Raw genomic sequence first — 24739 nt, 5'->3', positions numbered from 1 at the left:
TGAAGACAAGTTCCAAAGTAAAAGGAAAGCACAGTAGTGTCCATGGGGCCAAATAATAATCAGCAAGTAATCACGAGGGGTGTCCTACTTGTTTTTTGCTAACCAGAGGATTGTAAACAAAGCGCTATGGAACATGTCATGGAACTGCCCAAGAGCTGTCACCGTGACGTGCAAATGTCCTTGCTGGATCTTCATGTGCTTGGCTTGTAGAGTCAGCCCACATCCTTAGTTTAGCTGTTGCCTGACACTTGCCGGATTGCCCAAGCCTGAGTATTGACTGTGAAGGCTGCTTGCACTCAGCAGTTACAGGGTTTAGGAAGCCATTTCTGCTTGTAATTAATAAAACGGAGATTATGACTCAATGGGTAAAAGCCTTATTAAAAATTTCAAGGGACATCTTTTCATTATTGCATGTAATGGCCCCCACAGGGATAACAAGAAAGGTAAATGCCAATTTTTGCATTTTAATAAGACAGTTTTTATCTGCATTCTGGCAGTTTTGCTAACTGTTCCCAGGACACATTGTTATTTTTTAATCACATGTAGAGTAGCTTAGTATATCAGAATAATTGTATTCTGTGTGAATATGTTAATTAAATTTATGCAAACAACAACACATGGCATGGTGAACAGTTATACAGACGTCTATGTGTCTCAGGAGTGGCTGCAGAATACACATATTTGGTACCTAATATGAATAGATGCCTTAATACGTGGTTTTGTTTTGCCTTTAGCAATTAGCTAATGAGTTCTGAACTGGACCAAGAGATCCAAAGGGTTGCAACGGGTGCAAGACAAGGAGAATTTGACCCAGAGGATCTTTGGGGTTTGAAGCCAGGATATTGATAGCTGAATATGATTCAAATTCTCATAATTCCCAGTACTTTTTCCCCCAGTATTTTCTACAAGCATTTATGACTAATGTTTACAGTATTACACAATAGAATTAGTCCCCTAACTCCTGTAAGCGTTAGTGGATCAGTGTACAGGTGAACTGGGCTACAGCTACTGGCGAGACGCCGCTGCACTTCCACGGATCAAAGGGCGTATATTATGTTCTAACGCCCCTGTTATTTGTTGAGGCTTAGGGGAATGTTTCCGATTTAAAACAAACCCAAACCTTTAAAAAGGCATGCTGCAGTAAGGTTTAGTCACCGTGACCCAGACAAGGGCTTTAAGCGGACAGCCCACTTCCTTTAACAAAGTCAGGAAACCATTTACAGGAGTTGCGAAGCACTGTTTATATGACATTTCAGGGCTGACACACAGTGATTCTGTGCTTCTGGGGACAGAGCCCAAGAAAACTGCAACTTCCGGATTATTCCAGTAAATTCCTCCTTGCTTTCTTCCCATTATGCAAGCGACAGATTCAAACCCAAGAAGTTTTCCCTGCTGTTGAAAAATTACAGAGAATTAGCGTATCACGTCATTAAAGTGCAGAAAGCCAGGTCAGTACGCCAGCACTGCCTAGAAATGAAATAAGCACTGTCCCAAAAAATGCGGTGAGGAAACTGAGGCACCAAGAGGTTAACCTTCAGCTAGACCTAAGTCACGCAGGAAGCTCTGTGGCACTGCCAAGAATATTATTCAGATTTCACAGTTCCCAGTCTTGTAACTTAACCGCAGTAGAAAACCTCAGGTTTTCTACTTTTTCTCCAGCTTTGTGGGTCTTTCCCAGTTGCTGCCAGGTTTACCATTGTAACCAAAAAGAGCATTAAAGATTTTATAACTCAGCAGTTGCAAAAGGCATTAGCCTATAACTTGATATGGCAATCGTTAGCCTGGGTGATGTCTTTAACAAAGCCTGCATTATGGGCCAAGCTGGTAGCACTTTCCAGTATTGATGTTGTCTGACACTTCTCATTATAAGACCCTGTTTTCAGATGCTTATAACTTTCTCATACTTGGACTGAAATTTTCCACACTGGATGTCTGCCTCAGGCTGACTTTTTTGAAACTTCGTAGCCTGAACAGTAGCCATCTTTGAGAAACGCAGTAATGGAAAAGGAATTACGTTTAACATCTGAAAAAAATTATGCGAGCTTTCATTTGATAGCACTCCCATGTTCTGCACTGAGAGCATGAACTCTGCCATAGACGTGATGGACTTTCTGTCAAGGAGGCATCTTTTATCACCCTGGTAAAAATCTGACCAAAGTTTGCTCAGTTTTGAAAAAAAACACACCAAAACCTGCAGTTTACATGTGCTAGAGATGTGGGAACCGCGGGATTTTTTTCCCTGTCCAACTGTGAGTGGTGTCAGTAAGTGGGAGAAAGCTCAGAGAACGCAGAGGGTGGGAGGTGACCAGGAGAAGCAGTTTGGGGAATGGCAGGAGATACAGGAAAGGAGCTGGGGGGAGGTGAGGGGGAAGCAGTGGGGGCTTGGGGGCCTGGGACTGGCAATTAAGAAACCAAGAAACTGGACAGCAAGTGCAGAAAGGAGAAAGAAGCTGACTGACAGGGCAAGGCGGGTGGGAGAAGCGGGTTTGCTGATCAGGCTGGGAAAGGAGATCGCTAAGGGAAAGCGGTGGGAACAGGACGTGTCTGTCAGGGGCTGACTGGAAGCCAGGAGGGGAGGGAGGGTGGGAACGACTTGAGGACAGACAGGCTGGGGGACAAGGCTCAGAGCAGAGGCCGAGGTGAGGTCTTGCAGGGCCAGAAAACTCGGATGAGAAAACTAAGGACTGGAGACTGCTCTGCCTTAACGGGGTGGGATGAAGGGAGCCAGGAGTGCTTTTGGACAGTGGGGAGGACACAACAATGACTGAAAGGGCTCCTGGTACCTTCTTTTCAGCAGACATCTGAAAACCTATAGCTGCCTGCCCCCCAGCCTCCGTATGTGTGACACCCACTGCCTAGTAACTCAGTAAGAAAGCAGTGGAGCTTTGCAGAGGGGATCTGAGACCCTCATCCTTGGTGCAGATGCCTTTTGATAGAACTGGTCTGTCTTTTTAAACTGAGGAAATCTCACCCTCTAAGAAGCAATATGTTATTATGTAGTTAAAAGCTCTCATTTGGCCACATGAACAAGAGAGGAGAAATAGTTGCACAATGTTCTACTCAGGTTTTCCTAAATGAAGCACTTGAATGCGTAAACTTGCTAAAAATCTTTCAGTGTACGGTTTTCTGTGCAATATTTAATGGCACAGAATTCTGTTTTTAAATATAAGTAGGCAGACATGCTGTGGTTTTTGATGAGGTCTTGGACAGAAACCAAAAAAAAGTTTCACTTCACATGATACCATAGAACTAGAAATTCCTGTATGTTATCCTTTTCGGCCTTTTTCCTCTTCTATGTTTCACTTTTTGTAGACTATTTGAATATATTCAGTGTATTTCACTTATACATTTCTTAGTTTGACTGAAAGTGCAATTTTATTCTGAAAAATGAGGCATATTTTTAATTAGTTAAAATCCCAGTTACATTGTGTTTGGTGCGCCCTGGCCTCTTTTATATCAATTAAGGAAGAACCTGGAGCACTCCCTCTCACAGTCTCTCTTTATTTTCACTTTAGAAATATTCTGAAAACCAGGACTCATTCCGCTGCACACTCACACCCACCCCTGTACCATATTCTGCCACCCTCTCTGTTTTGAAAGGGTGCATGAAGCAGGATACAAATTAGGTCACCGAAATGATGCAGATTAAAAATAACGTGTGCTGGCAGCGAATTGTACTGTAAGGCTGTGAACAGGAAACTCCCTGGCTCTGCCTCCAGAGGAAATGTATTGTCTGCCCACACCTTCAGGAGGCACAGCTTTTGCTCCCTTTATGAAAGATTAACTTGTCCCCGTGCGTCAGAAGGGAATGGTGGAGAGTTTAAATACTCCTTAGCTTTCAGTCTCCCGGCATCTCGGCATTTTATTAGTTCTTTGGTCACTATGCTAAGAAATGCACCCGTAAGTGACAGATGTCAACTGACATGCATCAGAAGCTGACGGGAACTGTTGAACATATTAACTAGATGTCAAGCAAGTGACCATTTCTGTTCATCACCGCACAGAAGTCTGCGACTAATGTCAAAACAAGCCAGATAGTGACATCTTGATGTTCAGTCACTTCTTGAGTTCTGACTTTTACAAAGGCAAGCATTTAGAAATTAATGTTCAAGTTGCTTAACTTTGCTATGTTGCCATTTTTGACCCACAAAAGGCTGAGAGTGCCATCGGGACGGTTGCGTGCGTGATTCCTGAATGGTATTCTGATTGGTTGATACTTCCAAGCGACAAATAAAATATTGGGAAATACATCTTCCCAGAGACAATTCTGAAAAATGCAAGCAAATAATTGCCTAGTTCGAGGATCTCTGTTCTTTCAGGTGGGACTCCATATGGGGAGAGCGGGGTCCGAAGTTTGTCGTGTTGCTGTGAGGCTGCCCATGGGCGCTGAGCCAGGACAGGCTCCTGTTCTCTCCTGCACAGCTACTCTGGCTGTGAAGGGCTAAGAGGAGCGAGGGTTAGAAGGTAGTAATTTCTTAAACTAACACTAAGCAGAGATGGCTCTGAATGCAAATGCGTGTTAAGTCAGGGGGAGAATCTTAAACTTACATTTCTCTTCATATTTGCAAAGGGCTGAAACTTCAGCTGGTAAAAATGTAGAATCCCTCAGTACACAAAGTGTGACGCACTATTTAACAATAAAATGATTGTTGCATTTATGTCTCCTGGACATTGGCTGCGCTGCTGTCATGGATCTCTCTTCTAAAACACTGAGATAGTGCTTGGCTACTGCTCGGTTATGAAGATGTAGCACGATCCTCCTTTCCTACTGGAGGAAGCCAAGGCTGGGGTAGCACACTCCCAGAGTTTTCTTTTGTGAATGGCAGTGTGAACTGACAACACCGAAGGGCACGTCTGAGAGGCAAGACTATGTACCACAGGGCTGGGATAAAAAAGTATAAGGTAAAGAAAGTCAGAGACTTCAACAGTACTGCGGGGAGGACTGAAGGAACAACAACTAAACAGCCAATACTTTGGAAAGCACAAAGCAAAACCTCTAACTCCTGCATCTAATAATCTCACAAATAAAATTTCTGAATCTAAATAGCTGAAGGGATACCTACGGACATTAAAAGCTACCAGATGAAAGAAAACTTCTCAAGATTTTCTCGGTTTCTACAAAATTTGAAAGTGATTAGGGTGACCCTTTTTTCCTCCCCAGTATGAGCAGCTGGAGCCTATGTAATTAGAACAAATGTCTCATCTCTTTGAAGCTCTCCAGAGTTTCTTCGTTTTCTCTTTCTACCTATTTAGAGTGTCTTTCCCTGCTATTTCCTACAAATTCTACTTTAATATTACCAATTCTGTGGACTTTCAACGATCAGGATGCTGTGCAGTTGACTCATTGATGCATTAGGATGCAGCTTGTGAGTAGGGGAAACTGTAAAAATTGAAACATCCTTAATTGTTTGGGGATTTTTTTTGATGATAATTAGAAGAAAAAGTGATCTTGGTTTGGCAGTGTTGTTTCTGAATATTGTCTGCCCTGCTAGCACCCAGCACAGTTCCTGCCTATGATTTAGCACTGACATATAATCTTCAAAAAGGGATGTTTCCATGAAATGCAACATCTCCATTAGGTCACATCAGAGTAGAAGAGGAGTGGAAAAGTAAAACAGAAAAAGGAAAGAAAAAAACCATTCTGTTCTTTGCCGGGTTTTCCCAGTGGGCTCTAATTATGACCGCAGTTTATTAGAGCGCATTTCAGACCTCTCTTTAAATGGCCTGCTGTGCCTGTGTGGAGTCCTCGTGGCTTCAGCAGGACTCCCCTCATAAGCAGTCTGCCCACATGTGATCAATTGCAGCACAGAGGGTTTAGTTAAGGCGGCAGCAGGTTTAGACAGCGGACGCTTTATAGATGTTGGGAACTACTTGGAGTGAACAGAAGTAAGGACATCACACAAACACTCCCCCACCCCTTTATTTCCACCGATTTATATAATAATTTAAGCCTATGCGAAAAGTGAGAGCTAAATCCTCATAATTTCAAACAGAGAACCAGGATGGAGGTATTGCACGTTGTCTCATTTGGACTGGAGCTCTCTGGGCCAGTGTCTTACCAGGCTTGTCACCAAACTGTGAGTGGCGTTGGGTCACTCACTTCTCTTTCTCCGCCTCAGTTTCCCATTGAGGAGGATACTGAGTTCCTCTCAAAGCATGTAAAAATGCACAGGGTAAATACCCAGTGTCTGCAGTATCAGCACAGAGTCACTATGTGGCATGTGGCCACTCTCCCCAGTTCCCTCTTTTTCACTCCCAATTATTCTTGACTCCCAGGTATTCTTGAGTCATTACAATTTTACTAAACTTTCTAGCTGTGAAGTGTAGATTATTAGTTGGTTAGCGGACTTTTGATGACTTTTTAATGAGGCGACACTGTCCTTGAAAAATGTATTATAAGATGTGCTGTTAATTAAGCTACCACTTCAAAAAAAAATGTGGGGTAATTAGAAGGTAGGCTTATCTTACAAGGAGCAAATGGATGAATTCTTTGGGGCCATATTACTATAGGGTGAAACAATATACCTTGGTCAGGGGTTTCATACAAGCATTTTCATTTGTTTCCATTTCCTTTTTCTCCTTTCTGCCCCTTGTTAAAACTCACCTACCTTGACAGTTTTAGGACTGATGTTCTCTCTGCTTGCCTTTGGAAAGGGATTTTTTTTTCCTTTTCCTTTTCTTTTGACCCCTTTTTCCTTTCTATTTAATAGGGCCGAGTCTGCATTTAGTAGACATCTCCACATACCTTCATAATGCAAGGCAGTGCAGAAGATATACCCAAAGCAGAGTGTTTACCCCCAGAAGGCTAGAGAGGGCTAGTGAAAGAGCTATCCAGTTTACGCATGAGGCATTTAGATGTGCAAGTATGAGATTACAAATCAACAAGATATGAAATTTTTTAAGAACAGGAAAGCCAGGTCCCGCATGAAGCAGCCGTAGATAAGGCAGAAAGGACTTCTGAGTCATAAGCCACGAGACAAAGCTCATATTTTAGAGTGAATTCAGTATCTTTTCTAGCAGTGATTGTCAATTCTCTCTCCCCTCTTTTTCTCCTCCAAAGCCTTGATGCTGACCCTTACTCATGGCAACTTCACTGAAACCAGCTTAATAGAAACTGAAGTACTATTCACTGCAGAGCCAACACCAGGTCCCAAGAAGTTAAGTATTCATCTGGTTTTTTTTCTTTTTAAACAGGTTGCAGAAGCTCTCCAGAACTGCAGATACAGAGGGACAGAAGAAAAAAAGAGCGAGCTGTCTGTGTGGTGAAGAAAAGATGGCAAACAGGCAGATAAAACTGAGGCATTGGATATAGTAGCATTAAGAGAATTAGGACAAGCAGACAGCATGGAGACATTCGCCTGCTATATGTTTTGAAAGCAATCCGTGCTTGTGCTAAGCCTCTGATAGAGACAAATTTCTTTGCTGCCAATTACATTGTAAGGAACGCAGTTGGCACCGAAATCTGTGCCTCGTTGGTCCTGTAAAGGGGAGTCTTTGTAGTCGAACGACGCTTCTGGACAAATTGCACCCTGATGACCTCGCACAACTCCTGTACCTTGCGAAGGGGAAGTCAGGCTGGAGCCTAATGTGTCTACGGATTGAATCTTAGGGGATAGGTGATGCAGAAATGAATCAGGTTTTACATCAAGCTGAAGCATAGACGAGAGGAATAAGAAGAGTTCTTTGTAGACAGGAAAGGGATCTCCTGACTACGGAAAACCACCAGGAATTTACAAGAAAACTATCAAATCTTATTGGTGCACAGTAGAACAATCCTTCTTAAAGGCATGTTTCTATTCCTTTTCAGAAAATGCAAATGAAATATCGCCCCATGGCAAAGTTTAAATTATACCATTCACCTTGTTTCACTCCCATGACAGGCACTTCGCTCCTGTGAGGTCTTTGGCACCAGTCCCCAGCCTGGCCCGGACATCTTCTTCCATAACTGTTAGCAGCTGTCCACAAGCAGGTCATAATACTGACCATAATCACGCCTGGAACTGCCAGTTCAGACCCACAATGCCACTAAAATGCACCTCTTTCGCACTAGGTGTAACTGCCCAACAGCTTATTTCCCACCTGGGACATCCAAATGTGAAAATATGCTGCTCCATCACAAGTGAGTTCCTTTATGTGGCCGTTAGCTGTGGATCTAGACCAGCAGGCAGTACTACCCTCCCTCTCCATAACACTAAACCTCTGCTCTGTAAACCCAACTTGGGACAATACTTCATTTTAGGCAGTGATTCGAGACCCATTGCTGAGTATCTGCCACCTTCACCTTAAACAAAGAATTACTGTTGATTTATCTCTTACCTGTTCTGTACCCAGTGTTATTGAGATACACAGCGAAGGTACGTGGCTCGTGAGTAGCCTGCCATGAGGGAGAAGAGCAGTTTTCGTTGTTGGTGTATATGTTGTGGTTGTGCACATACTTCCCAGTCAGCATGGAGGAACGCGATGGGCAGCACATCGGGGTGGTTACAAACGCATTGATAAAAGAGGCCCCTCCATTCTCCATAATCCTTCTGGTTTTATTCATCACTTGCAAGGACCCTGCAATAAGAGGTACTGATCATCACTGTGCTGCAAAAAAATAGTCAGAATATATTGGCTGCTATTATGCTATCAAAAGTAAAGTATCAGTGACTAGCTTGCCTTTGGACACCAGTCTGTTCTACCCTGTTGCTTAAGTAATTTTAGGAGAAAGGGTAAGAATTTTATTATAGCACCAAAAATATTTTTCAGGATTCCATAAAGGCTGAGTTCTTTCTTCTCAAAACTAGGTTAAAATACAGTCTAATCTAGAAATACAATGTTAAAGCTTTAGAGCTGTATCAAATGTATAGGTCAACAGCTCTTCAAACCCGGCTGTAGGAAAACAGTGTGTTACACAGACTACATCATTAGTCCAAGTGCCAGTAAAATATGTAAAATGCTTAGATTACCAACGAATCTGCTGCAATTCTTTCCATTTTATCAGATAATCAGAGAGATAGAGAGAGTGAGAAAGGAAGGAGGTAAAGGAGGGAGTGAGAGACGGGGGAGGAGACACAGAATTCAGTAACAATTTTTGTTGAGGAAAGTTTCTGTGGACGCAGGATCAGCATGTTTGACTCTGACACTAAAGCACCGTGCTCAAAATCAGCTTTTGGGGATAAACCTGTGTGCGAAAAATATTGGCAAAATTCAGCACCTTTCTCAAGAAATTGCACTGATCCAGTTTAAAGAACAAAGACATTTTTTTGCATCCTTCAAAACATCTTCATCAACAGCAAGGTGAGACAGGCAGGGCTCACACATTTCCGATTGCAGAAAGACTGAGCAGCTCTTGGTAGGGTCTGTCAGTATTTGCTAACACCTGTCAAACTTTGCTCTTTCTGTTATTCAACAGAGCAGAGATTGAAGGATGAGGGTGAACCGTGAATATGTCAGTGTGTGCCCAGGAAACAAGTTTGTGAATTGTAATACTTGCACCATTTTGGTGGTAAAAAGAGGTTTCTGGAATTATCCTTTCTAATTTTTCTTTGGCTTTACAATTAATTTCGCATGGTTGACAGTTGCAGGTTTAAATTTAAATCCATTGATTCTACTGATATGACAAGAGTTTTTCTTGGTGGTTTTGTTTTCATCACTTCAAAATCAAATTAAAAAAAAAATAAAGGTTTTAAAACAATGGAAGACGTGACTGTAAAACCACAAAACTGCCAAGGAGGCTTAACTTTGGGTGTAAGCAGCAAAATCTTACAAATTATCTTGCTAAAGTTAAGCATGCTCTATTTTGCTTGTGGTCTAAGGAGTCAGTGCTGAATATGAAATATTTTGCATCAACATGATTTTGTTAAAAACAGGAAGAAGAGTTAGCTCTTCAGCATTCCCTTGTGTAGTGCCAACGTCTGTGTCTTTAAGGATACATTTAGTACCCTTGGTATCAGTCACCATCGTTTTGGACTCTTCCTTCTTTTATAAAAGTAGAGCATCTGCATTTGTGTTTTCCTGAACTCGGTACAGACAAAACCCATGTGTTCAGAGATATAGAGAAGTAGGAGAGTAACTGAGAGGTCCCCGAACACAAAAGGTCTCCATTTGTATCAGTGGGAGCATTTCACTGAGTTGTTGAGTCAAAGTCAAATGAGAGATCATCCCTGTTCTACATGTCTTTATCTTGGCCCCCAGGCTGACTTTTTCTTTTTAGTTTTTGTTTAGGTTTGGTTTTGTTTTGCCAGAGCTCTCCCGTTTTTGAAATGTCACAGTTTATTACTGAGAGCTCCGCTGCAAAGTGCTTTGAGGTCCTCAGATGGAAAGAGTTCAGGTACACTAATGCACGGTAAGAGCAGCAGAGCTGTTGTGCGCTTTCATGCCTCTCTGCATTATAAATGAGTAGCTGTTAGAGCGCTTCCTCATTCCTCTGCTTGGTCAGCCCTCTGCTCTTGCAAACCTGCTGTTCATGAGTAAGTTTTTCCTCCAGGTATGCACTTACTGACACTGATAATAGATTTAGCCCCTCTGGAAATTCTGGAATAGGCACTTCAAAGCAGGTGAGACTTCCTCATTTGGAAAACAAAACATAAGTAGGAGATAAAACTTGCTGATATAAGTTATAATGCTTTGCTGTCTGTAGCTCTCCTCACAGCTTGTGCTCTTTACCATCTGGCCCACAGTCTTCAGGGCACACGTACTCAGGCGCTGTCTGACAGCAGGACACTCACGCTCTACACGACCAACTGGGGAGCACCTGAGGGGAACCAGATAACCGGGAACAGCCACTTTGGACGCAGAAGTTAGCAGCTTTTGTCAGCCAAGAAATTCAGTGTCACTTCTCAGTCTATTCTCATACATCAAGAAATATGTTTGGTAACCAAGGTTTCATAACAAGTCTTGAAGTTGCTACGGATTTTCATCCAGGTGTAACACAGGTGGACATCTCTACAAAAGGATGGCTAGAGCCACCTTGTCTTTATTTGGCTTATATGCAAGGCCCCAGGAAGGTGATGGACTTTCTCAGATGTCAGCACATATCCCTGTTTTTTCAGCTTGTGTTGTTAAGTGCTTTGAAAGTTCTAGTGAAGATGGAAAGCAAACCACGCAAATTGTGCCTGATATAATATATCTAGATGATGCTGTGGTCTCTTCACCCACTGGAGTACTCAGTGGATGGTTTATATGGATTTCACTCGGTGGTGCATTAGGCTGTAAACAGGGATACAGAAAAAAGTAATTATGTCAAATGGGTTTTTCACTTTTTTTTTTAATAACCTTTTCCACTTCTCTCATAAGGCTCTGTGTTAGAAACACTGGAACTACTAACATATTTATTAGTTTTGACTCCTTTCTGACATTATACAAGAGATTATTCACAGTGAGGATTATGAGAATGATTTGGGGGTCATGGTTTGAGGTACTAATGTTTGCAAACGATAGAGGAGCTGCAGGACAGAGGGAAAGACTAAAGAGTGAGCAAAAAGCTGGAAATACCTGCATTCATGCCTGAATGGACTATAGATGTGACCTCAGTGGGAGCTGGGGCCACTGCCCTGAAGAGCAGCAGTACGTTGTCTCCAGAGGGGCGGTAGTTTTGGGCAGTTCTGGGTTCTGGGAGCTGGTGCTTTGCTTTGAGCAAGATTCCCATTTGCCTCAGTGTTGGGCAGTTCTTTCTCTACCCTCTGGATCTTGGTGAGGGAAAGAAAGTGTGCAGAGGCACAATTTAATCAGTCATTTCCCAGCTTCTGGGCCCAAGTATTTGCTGAGTTTCTTCAAGAGCTGTAGGCCAGGCTGCTTCATACTGCTTAAATTGCCATCCACCAGTAACACCCTTCCTCCGTGCCACATTCCTCCCAGCATCGGTAGGAACTGACTGGAGTTGTGGAGCAATTTTTGGGTTTCATCTGATAAGTAGAATGAGACAGCATCTCTGCTTAACTTCTTTGCATTCAGAATGCAAAACTCAGGAGGATGGCGGAGATCGATAGGAAGATGTGCATACTGCTATGCTTTGAGCACTAACTAAATGCAAGCTCCCTGCCTCCTGCAAATTTTAGATTGGATAACTCGCCTGTATACAATTTGCACTCAGGCAGCTGAATATTTTGGTTCAATGCTTATACAAGCTCTGGAGACAAATCCTTCCTGATTGAAGTCTATAATGTACCTTATATGCTTTTATGTTCAAGCATTCATTTAGAACAGTTTTTGGAAATGTTCGTGCTGGGAATACAATAGCAAATAATCCATATTGAGAGACTTCCAGTCTTGTGATTTTTGGATAGCAATGCCGAAGTTTTATTCTGTTTGTGGCAGAAAGTGTTACTTCCCACTGACCTTTGGGAAACATAAGATTTTTCGCAGGAATCACTGAAGGGCAAGGGGATAATTCACACATGGAAAACAGTATGGCTTTACTTTTCAAATAAGCAGAATGATTTATTAGCAGAAGTGTGAATAATGCAGTACAGTAAGTCTTGGGGCTGAATCCTGTTTCCTGTGAAATGATGTATGAAAAGGGGAAACCTGTGTCTTCATTCAATGCAGCGGGAATCCACACGCATCCAGGCTATTGCTCAACGGCTTGCTAATAGGAGCCAGAGCGCCCTGCGAACATCCAGAGTGGCTTTCAAAGAGAGGAGCTCCACAATATGAACAAAGTGGCTTGCCACATCCTTCCTCCTCTTTCACCACTTGCAAACCCTCTCACAAGACTGAAGACAGCAAGTCGGTAACGACGTTCAGAGACGTGTCTGCTGACCTGCCTTCCCCAGTGGCCTGGAAAAATCAGGCTCTTTCGGACCACAAAAAGGACGACATGACTTGACCCTTTTAACAAAATTTTCACGACAACTCTATCAAGAAGCAATGCACCCCTATTGTAACAGCTGTATTTTAGGCCAACAATAGAGCCAGGAACAGCCATTCATTATGCAGCACGGCTAAACAGAGCAGACGTTAGAAAGAGGGAGAAATAAAAAAGATAAGACGCGCTCCGATCTAAAGGCCTGGTCTTGGAGCTCTGCTGCATAAAAGAACTAACCCTCCGTCACGAAATATAGTTTATTAATTGCGTTCTCACATCCCTGAAGGACTGTGTAAATTATTATCGCATCAGGACAAATACAAAAATGCTAGCAATTGAAGAATTGCTTTTAGATCTAGACCACTTATTGTCTGCAACTTTCTGGATGAAAGTATGTGATTTTAGAACAAATGAACTACTTTGTTATAAGTTTTCTGGAATGAAGCATTTTGATTTTTCAATGTCATATGGCATTTTGTTTAGAAATTTACTATACTTTTATTAAAAACATGCCTTTCATTAAAAAAACACTAAGAATGCAAGATTTCATTTCATATTGATTTGCCAATTTTTTACCTTTTTGATCTTACCTCCCACCCCCAAACCTAAAATATTTGCTTGGGGGTAACCTAAAATGATCCTCTTTCTCTCCTTGATTTTTCACTTTGGGCAGTGAACCAAAAAATCAGTTATATGCAAAACTACCATTAATATCTTTCTAACTTACTTAATGGAAAACATTCAAAGGCCTCCTGGAACATCATCCAAGTGTTTTAACTTTTTCCACCCTTAGAAAAATATGTGAAAATAACTTCTGTCTGGTATGTCCAGGTTGTGTTCAGATATTTAGTATATGTGTGAAAGTAAAACTATCCTATTTTTATACATATAGCATAGTTTTAAAGCAGATGGATTTAAACAGTTTAACAATTCACAGAAATATTAAGCTTATGTCCTGAAACCAGACCAGTTTGTCTGTGTGCATAAACATGTCAGATGACATACATGCATGTGACAAATACGTAGAGAATATAGATACTCACTGAGGGAAATGTTAACCTCATAAATCTCAAATTTTTAAATGCTACAGAGAGTCACAAAGTGAAAAAGGGCTTTTGATGCAGGTTTTTTACATGTATGTCCTTGCATGTGTTATTAAATCCTTTTATGGTGGTGACTAAAGCCTTCCATGGAGGATTTTGATAAGCATATATTTCCTAAAGTTTGTAATTAAATGTGATGAATGCTATTAAAGAATATTTGTTAACTCATTTTCCGAACTTGTCCTGCATTCTGATATTTTTCCAGGACCAGTACCTTCTCTGAATCTAAAGTACTTCCTGCTTGGCAGAAATTACATAAAGACACGTGACAAATGGAAGCAGCAAATAACAATTATTTCTCACCTAGCTCCACGTCTTGATCATCTGTGAGTACAAGGATGATATTTGGTCTGATATTTTTTCGCTCCTGCTGCACGCGTCCTCTGAACCTCGGGGACTTGACGGTGGAACAGTGACTCGTTAGCAGTTCGGTACTGAGCACTGCCAAGATGAGTGCAAACCAAGAAGACTTCATAGTAGTTCCAGTATTCCGATGAACAGACTGATCCAGAAGTGCCTGAGCTCTAGTGTTCAAGACCTGTAGGGAGGAAAAGAAATTCTGTTCAAGCAATAAATAAACTTCCAGTCACACAGTGAAAGGATGACACTTAGGGAAGTCAAGCCTGACACATACCATTTAACATGATTATAAGCCATATTGTTGAACAAGAGCTTTATTCTGTCATTTTCTAAGAATAAACTCGGTCATTCTGCAACTACGCTTTCTCAAATAATTTTTGCTTGAAGTCATGCCACTGCCTGCATTTTGTATAGGCATGACTTCTGGTATACTCCTCACAGTGCTCCTTCTCCTGCACCCCACGCTTCTTTTTATGCAGCTTGTTCCTTACGTTCAGTACCTGGGCGCAGTGAAAAATTGCCGGGATGCAGACGTGTTCAGAACATCTGTAGGAGGAGCCCTGTAAGAAGGAGAAAGCAGAAGGCTTGTCAGTCAAAGACCTCAGTATTGTGGCTGTGCTTCAAAGTCTCCAGAACTGTTTGCTACGGCTTCTTTCTCTGTCCTGAAAGAAAAGAGTGGAAAATATTTGCATTTCCCCCAGCTCCCCTACTTAATTTAATACCACACCTACGCAGCGGTTAGATGGCACCTTGGCTGCTAGAGATAAAGGACATATATATCAAATCATCAAACGCAGGTGCTTTTCCAACATTTATAGTCAGCCTGAGATTCTGAGAATAAGAGTTAATTCCAGCGTATGGCACCTGGTGAGCGATAAAGCTATTTTAGGTTAACTCACCTGCACGACTGACTAAACCCCTACAGAGCAGAGGGGACAGCATGGCTGTCATTCGCAATCTGCACTGGATCACTACGTGAAAAGTCATCTTCCCACTGACAAGAAAGCTCATATTAAGTGACAGTCCAGGTGATCTTACCCAGCATTGTGAAAGAGCGTAACTGTCCCTCAATCAATCAACGACGGACCTGAGTGCCTCATCCATAATGCACGGTACCTCTGGCACAGCCCCGTCCTCGATGCTCCGCTTCCAGCCTCGGCTCAGTACGTTATCAGAACCCCCTCTCCCTGCCTGTCAGTCACACAGCCGTGCTTTTGTAAGACCTGATGCAAGCACAGAGGCTTGGCTTTGCTGCAGCAGATTTAAACCTGTGACTGAAAATGACGGATTGGTCCGGGGAGGAATGGGTAGCCACTTACACCGTAACATTTTTGGCATTACTGACTGGAGCTCTGCAAAACCGTCCTGTTACAAAAGGGAAGGGAGGGGATATCTGGGGGCAAAAAGGAAGGGGGTGGGAAAGAAACCGCGGAGTCACGTCTGCTCCCTCCAGGGTATTGACCTGCCACGTTCATTCCTTCTGGTTTTATTTTGGGACTATGGATAAAGCACGGTGACATTGGTCAACAAAAAAAAACCCAAAACCACAAACCCACCCAAGCCCGAGAACATTCAAGAAGTCTGCCCAAGGGGAAGCCTGCGTGGGAACTGGGGTGCCCATAGACCCCAGTGCATGATTAGACTGGAGCATAATTCACGGGGAGATGGGTGCACCCACACCTGAGACTTCATATGCAGACATGCAACATGAACTACAAACAGATGAATTAGCAGAAATAATTTAATGAGAGTAACGCAGAAGACAAAAGGGCCCCATCACTCACCTGAAAACGCGTTAATAGGAAGGTGCTCTAAATTTCAGGGGAGGGATCCAAAGGAGAGGGAGGGGATGGGACTTGGTGCTGGACTGCTAGAAAAAGGATCGTGTTCTTGTTTTCACATACACCTTTTATTTTAAGCTTCGCAAGCTAAACAGTTTCATGCTCCTCACTCTGGCAGGCTGTAATTACACCATAAGAGTGTGAACGTCTTTAAAAGGAAAATCCAAGTGTCTGTTGCAGAGAAATCTTGTCTTTCATTGTCTCTGCACCAACAAACAGTCCAGCCTCCCACTAACATTAGAGCACTGCAAAGCCAATACGGGGGATTGGCGTTCAACCTTAAATGCCATTTCAGTGATTACACAACATTCAGGTAAGTAGACTGGAAGTCTGTAATTAGCCTGGACTGACTTTTAAAAATACTTCCATTTCCATGTATTTGTTCTAAGTCACATAAAAGCTGACAAAAGCCCTGAAGACACCAGGGTTACTGGAGAAGTCAGCCTTCTTCTGACAGACACCAGACACCACGTGCTCTTGGTGCAAAAGCAGAAATACAATTTCTCTAAAGGTCTGATCTTTAAATAGAAAAACTTTGACTCACCTCACAAAGCACGAAAGGCTACGTGAAGTCAGACTCAATGTTTAGTTTCTTACCTCAGTTGTACCGAACAGCAAACTTTTTCAGATAATGTTGACCCAGAAAGTGCAGTCATCCTGACTGCACTGAGCAAACATTGGCACCAACGTGTTTGAATAATCCCCCACAGTACGAAACTACAAGTTCCTGACAATTGCACCTCAGTGCTAATAAAATGTACACTAATCCAAATGAACATTAACAAGTATTCTTCATTTCACCCTCTTTGGGCTATATTGTGTAGTTTTAAAAAAACTCTTTTGCTTTAGCAAGTTAGGCCCACCTTAAGCAAGTCTTTTCTAGGAAAAAGAGCATGACGGATTTCTTTTCCAACTCTGATTTTTTCCCCTTGATGGATAAAGGAAAATATCAGGACTGATCTAGACATAATTAATTATCCAAGTTTCATTGAATGGTTCTTGCACAAGAGCACAGTAATGCCACCTTTTGTTGCTCCTAACTATTTCAGTTTTGCATATGAAAAATCTTTATTAAGAGGTGATCTTTGACAGCTTGTCCTTTTACAGCCTGTTTCCCAGTCCTAGAGGAAATGAAGTAAAAAAACCTGTCAAAATACAGGCTTGATAGGGAAGACAAGGCTGAAATGTTTGTCTTGGATACTGGTTGATAGTCTACAAGTGTCCCTACAGACACTGCTATTTGTCTTGAGAAATAGATGAAAATCGGAGAAATTCTACAAGGGACCTTTTCAAATTCACATAGCGAAGTAAACTTAAATCTTCTGGTGCGGTGTTCAGCAACCAAGATGGTACTATAAAATGCTTTTCCCTAGCCAAGTAAATAAGTGCTGATTATTACATCTATATATGTTATTTGGAAAATTTAAATGATATTTTTCCTATAGAACATACCTATAACAACTGAAAAGTAGTCAGTAAATAAATGAAACCAGACAAATCCAAAGAAACTATTTTTCCTCATCTGGATGTAATTTTTTCTTTCAGTCATTCTTTTTTTTTTTTTTCACAGGAGCACAAAATCATAGTTTGTGTTCACCTTTCATGGGTTAAAATATGAAAACTTGGTTCTATGCTGCTAGTATTATAACAGGCAGTTCAAGGACTCGTTGGCATGGAGAATTAATTACCCGTGAAACTTGAATTACATTGGCAGGGCACTGCAAAGAAGGTCTACAGTGCCACTTCATGTGATGTGGCATAAAAAATTGTAGGACTTTATTTCTAGCTCTCTTAAGAGAATACCTTTCAGTGACTAGAGAGAAAAGCAAAAAGTAGAATAGTATCTTTTGAAACTATTCATACATTTTATATTCTTTTTGGCCAAGAAGTGTTTAGGATTCTTCAATGCATTGGCTGAAAGTGCTTAATTTGTGACACACAAAAGACAACCAGTTTTCAAAAAAAGAGCGTTTTCCTTTTGAAATTCCACTTTGTTTTCGTGTCCACATTTTTTACTATGTTCACTTAAGGTGCCACTTTGTGTTTGGCCAATAAAAATCTGTCCAGAATCATATACTTTGTTTTGGAAACAGGACAGTGGGTATCCACAAGTATACTCCATTATAAGCTTCAAAGACGTATGGACTTCTTCATATTTAATATTCTACAAATGTGGCTTCCAGACATTCTTGCACAGGGATTCTGGCTTACATGAACAGATTTCTTTCTTGTTTGTAAATCTGAAATCAAATGTGGGGATAATGAGTAAGGATACTGGACATATGTCCAGCCCCAATACCATGGGCTATGCAATGCCCCACATAGGTAATTCACAGCGAAGTCGTAAAAAACGGCAGACAACTTTTTCTTCTCTGCATCATAGTGTTGGTGTTTTCTTTAGAGCATGAACACTGAGGACATCACATTATCCAAAGTCATAGGTTAAGGCTCACTGTTCTAGTGGCCTTTCCTTAGAAACAAAAATGGATCGTCTCCGGCAAATAAAGGAAACATCAGTAATAATAAGAATACTGGTAATAATGTGAACTGCGACTGTGGAGCTTAAGAACCAGAATTCCGGTTTTTATTCCCTTGATATTGGCAATAAATGTGTCCAGTGAATTAAGAATGTAAGGTACCATGGGGATTCTAATTCAAGAAATATGCTAGCAATTTTGTGGTCAAGTGTTTTGTTCATCATTACTATCCAGTATCCTACTGATTATTTCTCTGTACTTCGATTTGCCTGCCTCCAAAAATTGACATAGTGGTATATAACTTAGATATAGTCCACAAACTAACATTTTGCTACTTAGGACATTTTTGAGATTTGCTGACAAGTGCTAGAAACTTGCACAAAAATATAGCAAAAGCACGGAAAAGAAGCAGAAGGTCTTGTCATTGCAAGTGATAAGTTGCCTCATTTCTTTTAAGCAAAAGACCATCTTGGATAATTTTTTCATACGGGTTTCTCTAATAAATAAATGGATAAAGTCTCGCAAACAAACAAAACCTCTGATATCAATCACCACAAGAAAATGAGCTTTCTTTCCTCACCCCCAGCAAAGGAGCATTATCTTCCTATGTATTTTACTTATGACCTGCTGACTTGACAGTTTTAGGTTTGATGAATGATTTTCCACAGGAATATGACCCCAGCGTTCTCTGTTTCCTTAAAATCAGACTCTCCATAAGAAAAGCAGAAAGGCAAAGAACAATAAGAAGAATTCTCATCATTCATAAAACACAGAGTTGGGATTCTGCTGTTGACAGCGTTTTGTAATTTCCAATATGACCCTGCAGGTTGGTCACATTGGTGGGCACCTCGACAGCATCATTTCAAAAACCTGCCAGTCTGCCTGTAGTGCCAGAAATCACTGTCATTGGCATCATCATGACTGGAGGTGTCTTCACCCACCAGTGCCCCTACAAAGGTCAGATTCAGTGGTTTACGCCTACCATTTTCAATTCTTTGCTTTAAAGTGAAATGAATCCGTTTAGCAATGCTGCTGTACTCACGAACGCTTTGCATACATGGAAACTCCAAGGTGAAAGGGAACGAAAGGGGTTTTCTCAACCACACACATACAGCTTCTGTGAATCTTTGATGTTTGTGTCAAAAGGTGGATGGACCTCTCATAGTCTCACGTAGTCTGAATCATAGCAGGTGTGTGGTTAGAGGCCCAACAAAATTAGTAATTTCATGACATTAGTAATTGCATGAGGACTGTGCAGTCAGATTGAAATTACATAATAAAAGGTCAGGGAGGCGAGATGTTCATCTGCACCAAAGCAATCTAGCGATTCAGAAGTCTTAAATCTCTCTTTGAATCACATTGCCTTGACAACTAGAGGGTTGTAACACCCTCCAACAACAATAACAACTCTCAATTTCACTAATACAGTGAAGCACTAAAGTGGAAAAAGCTGTTGACAGATGACTGTTTTAAGTGTAGTAATGTTAATGCTCTTCTCACATCTTACACTTCTATCCCGTATTTAAAAGGCAAACACTGCAATCTTAGACTACCAGACATGACCACGTAAATCTGCGGGTCAGTTTCCTGTGGGAATATTGAGCCTGCAGCCACGGGAAACACATTTACAGTACAGCAGAAGTCAGGAAAAAGCAAGACCTACCATCTCTTCTTAAAGGTTAATCCCCTAATCTTAGTTGTAAAGTATAGGATTTTCAGTGAACACAAAGAATGTAGTTCCTATCTCAGTCTAATCTAATCATTATCTATTGGATTTCCACACACTTTACTAATCAATCAGTTATCTGCTCACCTTCCAAATGTAATCTGTGCATTATAATGATGTATCACCAGTGCCTCAGGCTAGATTAATTTAAAGCAACTACAATTTAAAGTAATTGCAGGCAGGGAGAATCATAACCTTATATTAGGTTTTTACATTGTAATTTTGCAAACAGTTACAGACAGGAAAGGAAAAAGCCTGCAGTGACTTGAAAGTATAATGCACACTTGCTAACCCACTTTTATAACTTTGCACAGGTTAAGGGATATTCTTAGTAGGCCAAAGTTTCCAACACTTCATATGTCAGAGTAAAACAACAAACTCCAATAACATTTTAAAAATACATAACTGTGGAAGAAATTACCTGTCTTGGAGAAAAAGAAAACATGTCTGATTTTAATGCTGTTAAATTAAATTAAATAGAAAATTAAAAATACTATTTTTAGATTAACTTCAAATCTGCAAAAGTTTTAAAAGAAAATTCCCACATATTTTTCAGTGTGAGTGCCTGCTGCTAAGTTACAAACTTCTAATAATATACAGTTACTTAAATTTATTTCTCACCATCTGATTTACTTTGTTTTAGAATTTCATATTTCAACACAGCCAAGAAGTGCACTTGTCATACAAAAGAGCCTGGTATAATTGAGCCAGATGACGTGCCCCACAAGTAAAATCAGCCATTCATGAAAGCTGGTCACCAGAGGCCATTTCAAACAATGCACATTTCAAAGTAATCTAAAGTAATCCCTTTTCTCTACTGATTTGGTTTCCAGGCAGTCTTAAGCACATGTGTGCAGCAAACAGGAGGCTTATTAAAACCTGATGTTATATTGGAGTTATAATGCCATTGCCGTGTGATTGAATTCTGTGTCTGTAGTCTTCAAAGAGAGGGAAAAAAATCAATTAAATTTATATGCTTATTAAACATGAGTGTCATGATACGTGCAGTTTATTAGCACTTTCTAAATAATTAAGACTGAGAAAGATAATTAGATGTGCTCTGGGCTCCAAGCAACCTTCTGATATCAGATTTGTTTTATCTTTAAAGAAAGTGGCTTTCCAGCTACCAAGTAATAAAATTGCTAAAAGACTCCAAGCATTTTTCAAATATGAAGAGCAAACTCTGTGTATGAAGGAATCTCAGGTAATTTTAAAATTCCGTTTTAAACCCACACATCTTTGCTATATCCCTGCTCACTTCAGCAGTGTGGGGCATTATGAAAACATACCGTAAAATAACACACTGACGGTTCAGTGATCCAGTAAGTAGGCTTGAGTTGGGAGATCGTATCACAGAGGTGAACAACAGTGACACAGTTTGAACATTTCTTTAAGTTCCTATTTAAGTCCACTGGCTTTAGAAACTGTGCAAGAGCATAGCTTTTGACGTCTCCTTTAGATAAAGAACTCTTTCAATTTAGAAAGCTTCCTTCCTAGATACGTTTACTTCCCCTCAAAGACCTGCAACTCTCTTTGAAAGAGGGATTTTTGATTTTTTATTTAGTAAGCTGTTCGTTTTCCTAAATAAATGGACATGATTATCTTGAGAGAGTTGGGGTTGTTCAGCCTGGAGAAGAGAAGGCTCTGGGGAGACCTTAGAGCAGCCTTCCAGTACCTGAAGCGGGCCTACAGGAAGGATGGGGAGGGACTCTATCAGGGAGTGGAGCGATAGGATGAGGGGTAATGGTTTCAAACTGAAGGAGGGTAGATTTAGATTGGATATTAGGAAGAAATTCTTTGCTGTGAGGGTGGTGAGGCACCGGAACAGGTTGCCCAGAGAAGCTGTGGATGCCCCATCCCTGGAAGTGTTCAAGGCCAGGCTGGATGGGGCTTTGAGCAGCTTGGTCTAGTGCGAGGTGTCCATGGCCATGGCAGGGGGGTTGGAACTAGATGGTCTTTAAGGTCCCTTCCAACCCAAACCATTCTATGATTCTATGATTCTATGAATATGAATACAGCATCTTTAGCATATAATATCTACGGATCTACATATGTAGGAGAAGTTGGAGGACATGCCCATTTTCAATGCCATGCCCATGGCAATGTACACACCTCCAATATCACAGGGAGAGGTTAAGGTAGGTTGTGCCATCATGTGGATGGGTGGAAGCTGAGCCTAATGCACGGCTGCTCTGGCCACTCTCCTTGCTGACCACACAGGGAAAGCGGCAGGAGCTCACGGGGACCAGAGGACTTTATGTAAGGACCGAAGAGTGAGGAATTGGCAGTATGAATCTATATAAGTGTATGTATGTAAACACAGCACCTGTACTCCTAGGAGAGGATCTCAGATGTGCTTTTAGCTATAACACAGAAGGATCGACTACTCACAAACACCACAGGAATTTAGATAGGTGACATGCCCTGGCTGACCAGGAGAGTCAGGCAGTTCCTCTAAGTGCTTTTGAAAAACTTATTCTATTATACTTCAGTGCAGAAAGTGAACTTATTCATAGCATCAGTGCTCTGAGTGCATACACGCCCAGTGAGTGTGCCCATGTGCACGTAGATCCACTACAGAGTGCATATGGTGTCTGTTGACTTTCACTTCCAGGTCTGGAGATCAAGCCATCAAGCCTAATAATTTCTTTTTTTTTTTTTTTAGTAGTCCCATTATATTCAAATAAGTTTTATTCTCAAGAAATTCAAACTGAATTTAACAGGACTGCTAAAATGGAGTCAATGGATCAGGTCCTGCATGCCGCTACAGGTCCTGACTACCATTTTCAAGCAAGATCTTCCTTACTAGGTTGCTTCTCTTTGTCAAGTAGCTTTTCCAGTCCTGGCACAGTATAAATTTTACCTTCACTGATATACATGTAAAAGCTCCTTGACAGACCAAGAAATGTGTTTTTAAATAAGTTCCTCCCTTACAAACCTGTAATATAGAGAAACCAGCCTACTAATAATAGTAAACAGACAGTCAGACCAAACAAAACAATCTGTTACAAAAAACAGATGCTTCATATCCTTTTCCATAAAGACTAGTCAGCGAGGAAGTTGCAGTGACTTGAGGCAGGGCTGAGAAGCACATCACTACTGCTATTTTACTTTTAATTGCCTTTGCAATCAGGAGGCCCCTGTGTTCCCCAAGCTGCGTTACCTGGGGGGTCACAAGGCACAGCCCAAGCCCAGGAATGTGGGGAGCTTGTGTCTGCTATCACAGTAATCCTTCCAGTCCCTTCGCCTCCTGTCACCTGCTGTCCCACGGTCCCCACTCAAGCACATGCCTGCATATGCTTGGCAAGGGTTCCCAGAGTGACCTGTGGCTGACCCACCATGAGGGAACTCGGAAAGTCATCTCCACCTGGCCATGTCCTACCAGGTGAAAAAAGTTTTGCAGAGGAATGGCAGCAAATATGAGCAAGGAATACAACTGATGGATTTTGCTGCCAAATCAGGTGTCCAAGTCCTTACTTGGACTCTGATACAGGTGTTCTGCTGTGCAAAATATATATGTCTACTGGATTCAATGGACTATTCAGCTCCTTAAAACAACCTCCTGCAGGCTCTTCAATACATCCCTGGTGCAAGGATGCTTTGAGATCTTTGCTGAATATTTCAAAAGAGTATAACCATCAGTGGCACGTGAGGAAAGGCCAAAAAGTAGGGAGCATCTGGGTACTAAATTTAATCTGAAAATTAGTATTCCTATCGAAAAAGCCTAAAATTAGAGTCACATTTCCCTGTTCAAGGGCAGAATATACCATATACAGCTTATCTGTCCCAGGAATGCCAATTCTCTTAGCCCGAGTTCTGGAAATCTGTTCTCAAAGAGCTGTTTGAAAATAATCTTCAGCCTGAGATCTAAGAGACTCAAGAATGACTTGTTGAAATTATTCTCTGAATATTTTTATCTCAGAAAACATTTTGAAAGGGTAGCACATATAAATGCGCCTTCATTTTCCATCTGAAAATGCCTGCGGAAAGACTTTCTTCATCTTTCAAGTGCACATACAGGTACTTTCAATTTCACAGTCCTGGCTTCTGTAGATGAGAGAGCAGTTTTAAAGCATGGAAGCTGAATACATTCAAGCACACATATCTTTATTTCCAAGGCACTTCTTATTCAGCAAAGTTCCTACTTAGCAATGAAGAGACATGATTTTATACAATCTTTATAAACGATATATATATATCTATCTTGTATCTTTATAGACAGTTAATTGTAAGCCTGCTCATGAGCCGAGATTGTACTAAGATGCCTGACACAGCACACATTGAATTATTTTCTCTAGCAGTGATGGAGCAGGCAGTCAACCTTATGTCCCAGCACCTGACTGTGCACTACACCCAGAGAGGGAAGACAGGAATGGAAGCTGATAATCACTAGATAGAAGCTTCTGAACAATACCAAAAGGATCAGGAATGGGAAGGAGCAGGAT

The 24739-nt window shown here is 41.3% G+C and overlaps 1 protein-coding gene across 12 annotated transcripts in view; it reads right to left on the bottom strand.

Moving 5' to 3' along the window:
- Positions 1-24739, bottom strand: part of SULF1 (sulfatase 1) — a 153340-nt gene that overhangs the window by 52555 nt on the left and 76046 nt on the right. For 6 of the 12 annotated variants that reach the window (XM_063327023.1, XM_063327026.1, XM_063327025.1 and 3 more), the window contains 3 exons: positions 14751-14810; positions 14194-14428; positions 8317-8556 (listed from right to left, as the gene is read on the bottom strand). In XM_063327023.1, the coding sequence (XP_063183093.1) occupies positions 8317-8556; positions 14194-14365 (412 nt within the window). In that variant the 5' untranslated portion in view covers positions 14366-14428; positions 14751-14810. The other 6 variants (XM_063327029.1, XM_063327028.1, XM_063327031.1 and 3 more) reach the window with 6 other exon arrangements.

This window comes from Chroicocephalus ridibundus, chromosome 2 (assembly GCF_963924245.1).
Source record: "Chroicocephalus ridibundus chromosome 2, bChrRid1.1, whole genome shotgun sequence".
Classification (NCBI taxonomy): Eukaryota; Metazoa; Chordata; class Aves; order Charadriiformes; family Laridae; genus Chroicocephalus; species Chroicocephalus ridibundus.
This window is presented reverse-complemented; position numbering and strand designations above follow the sequence as displayed.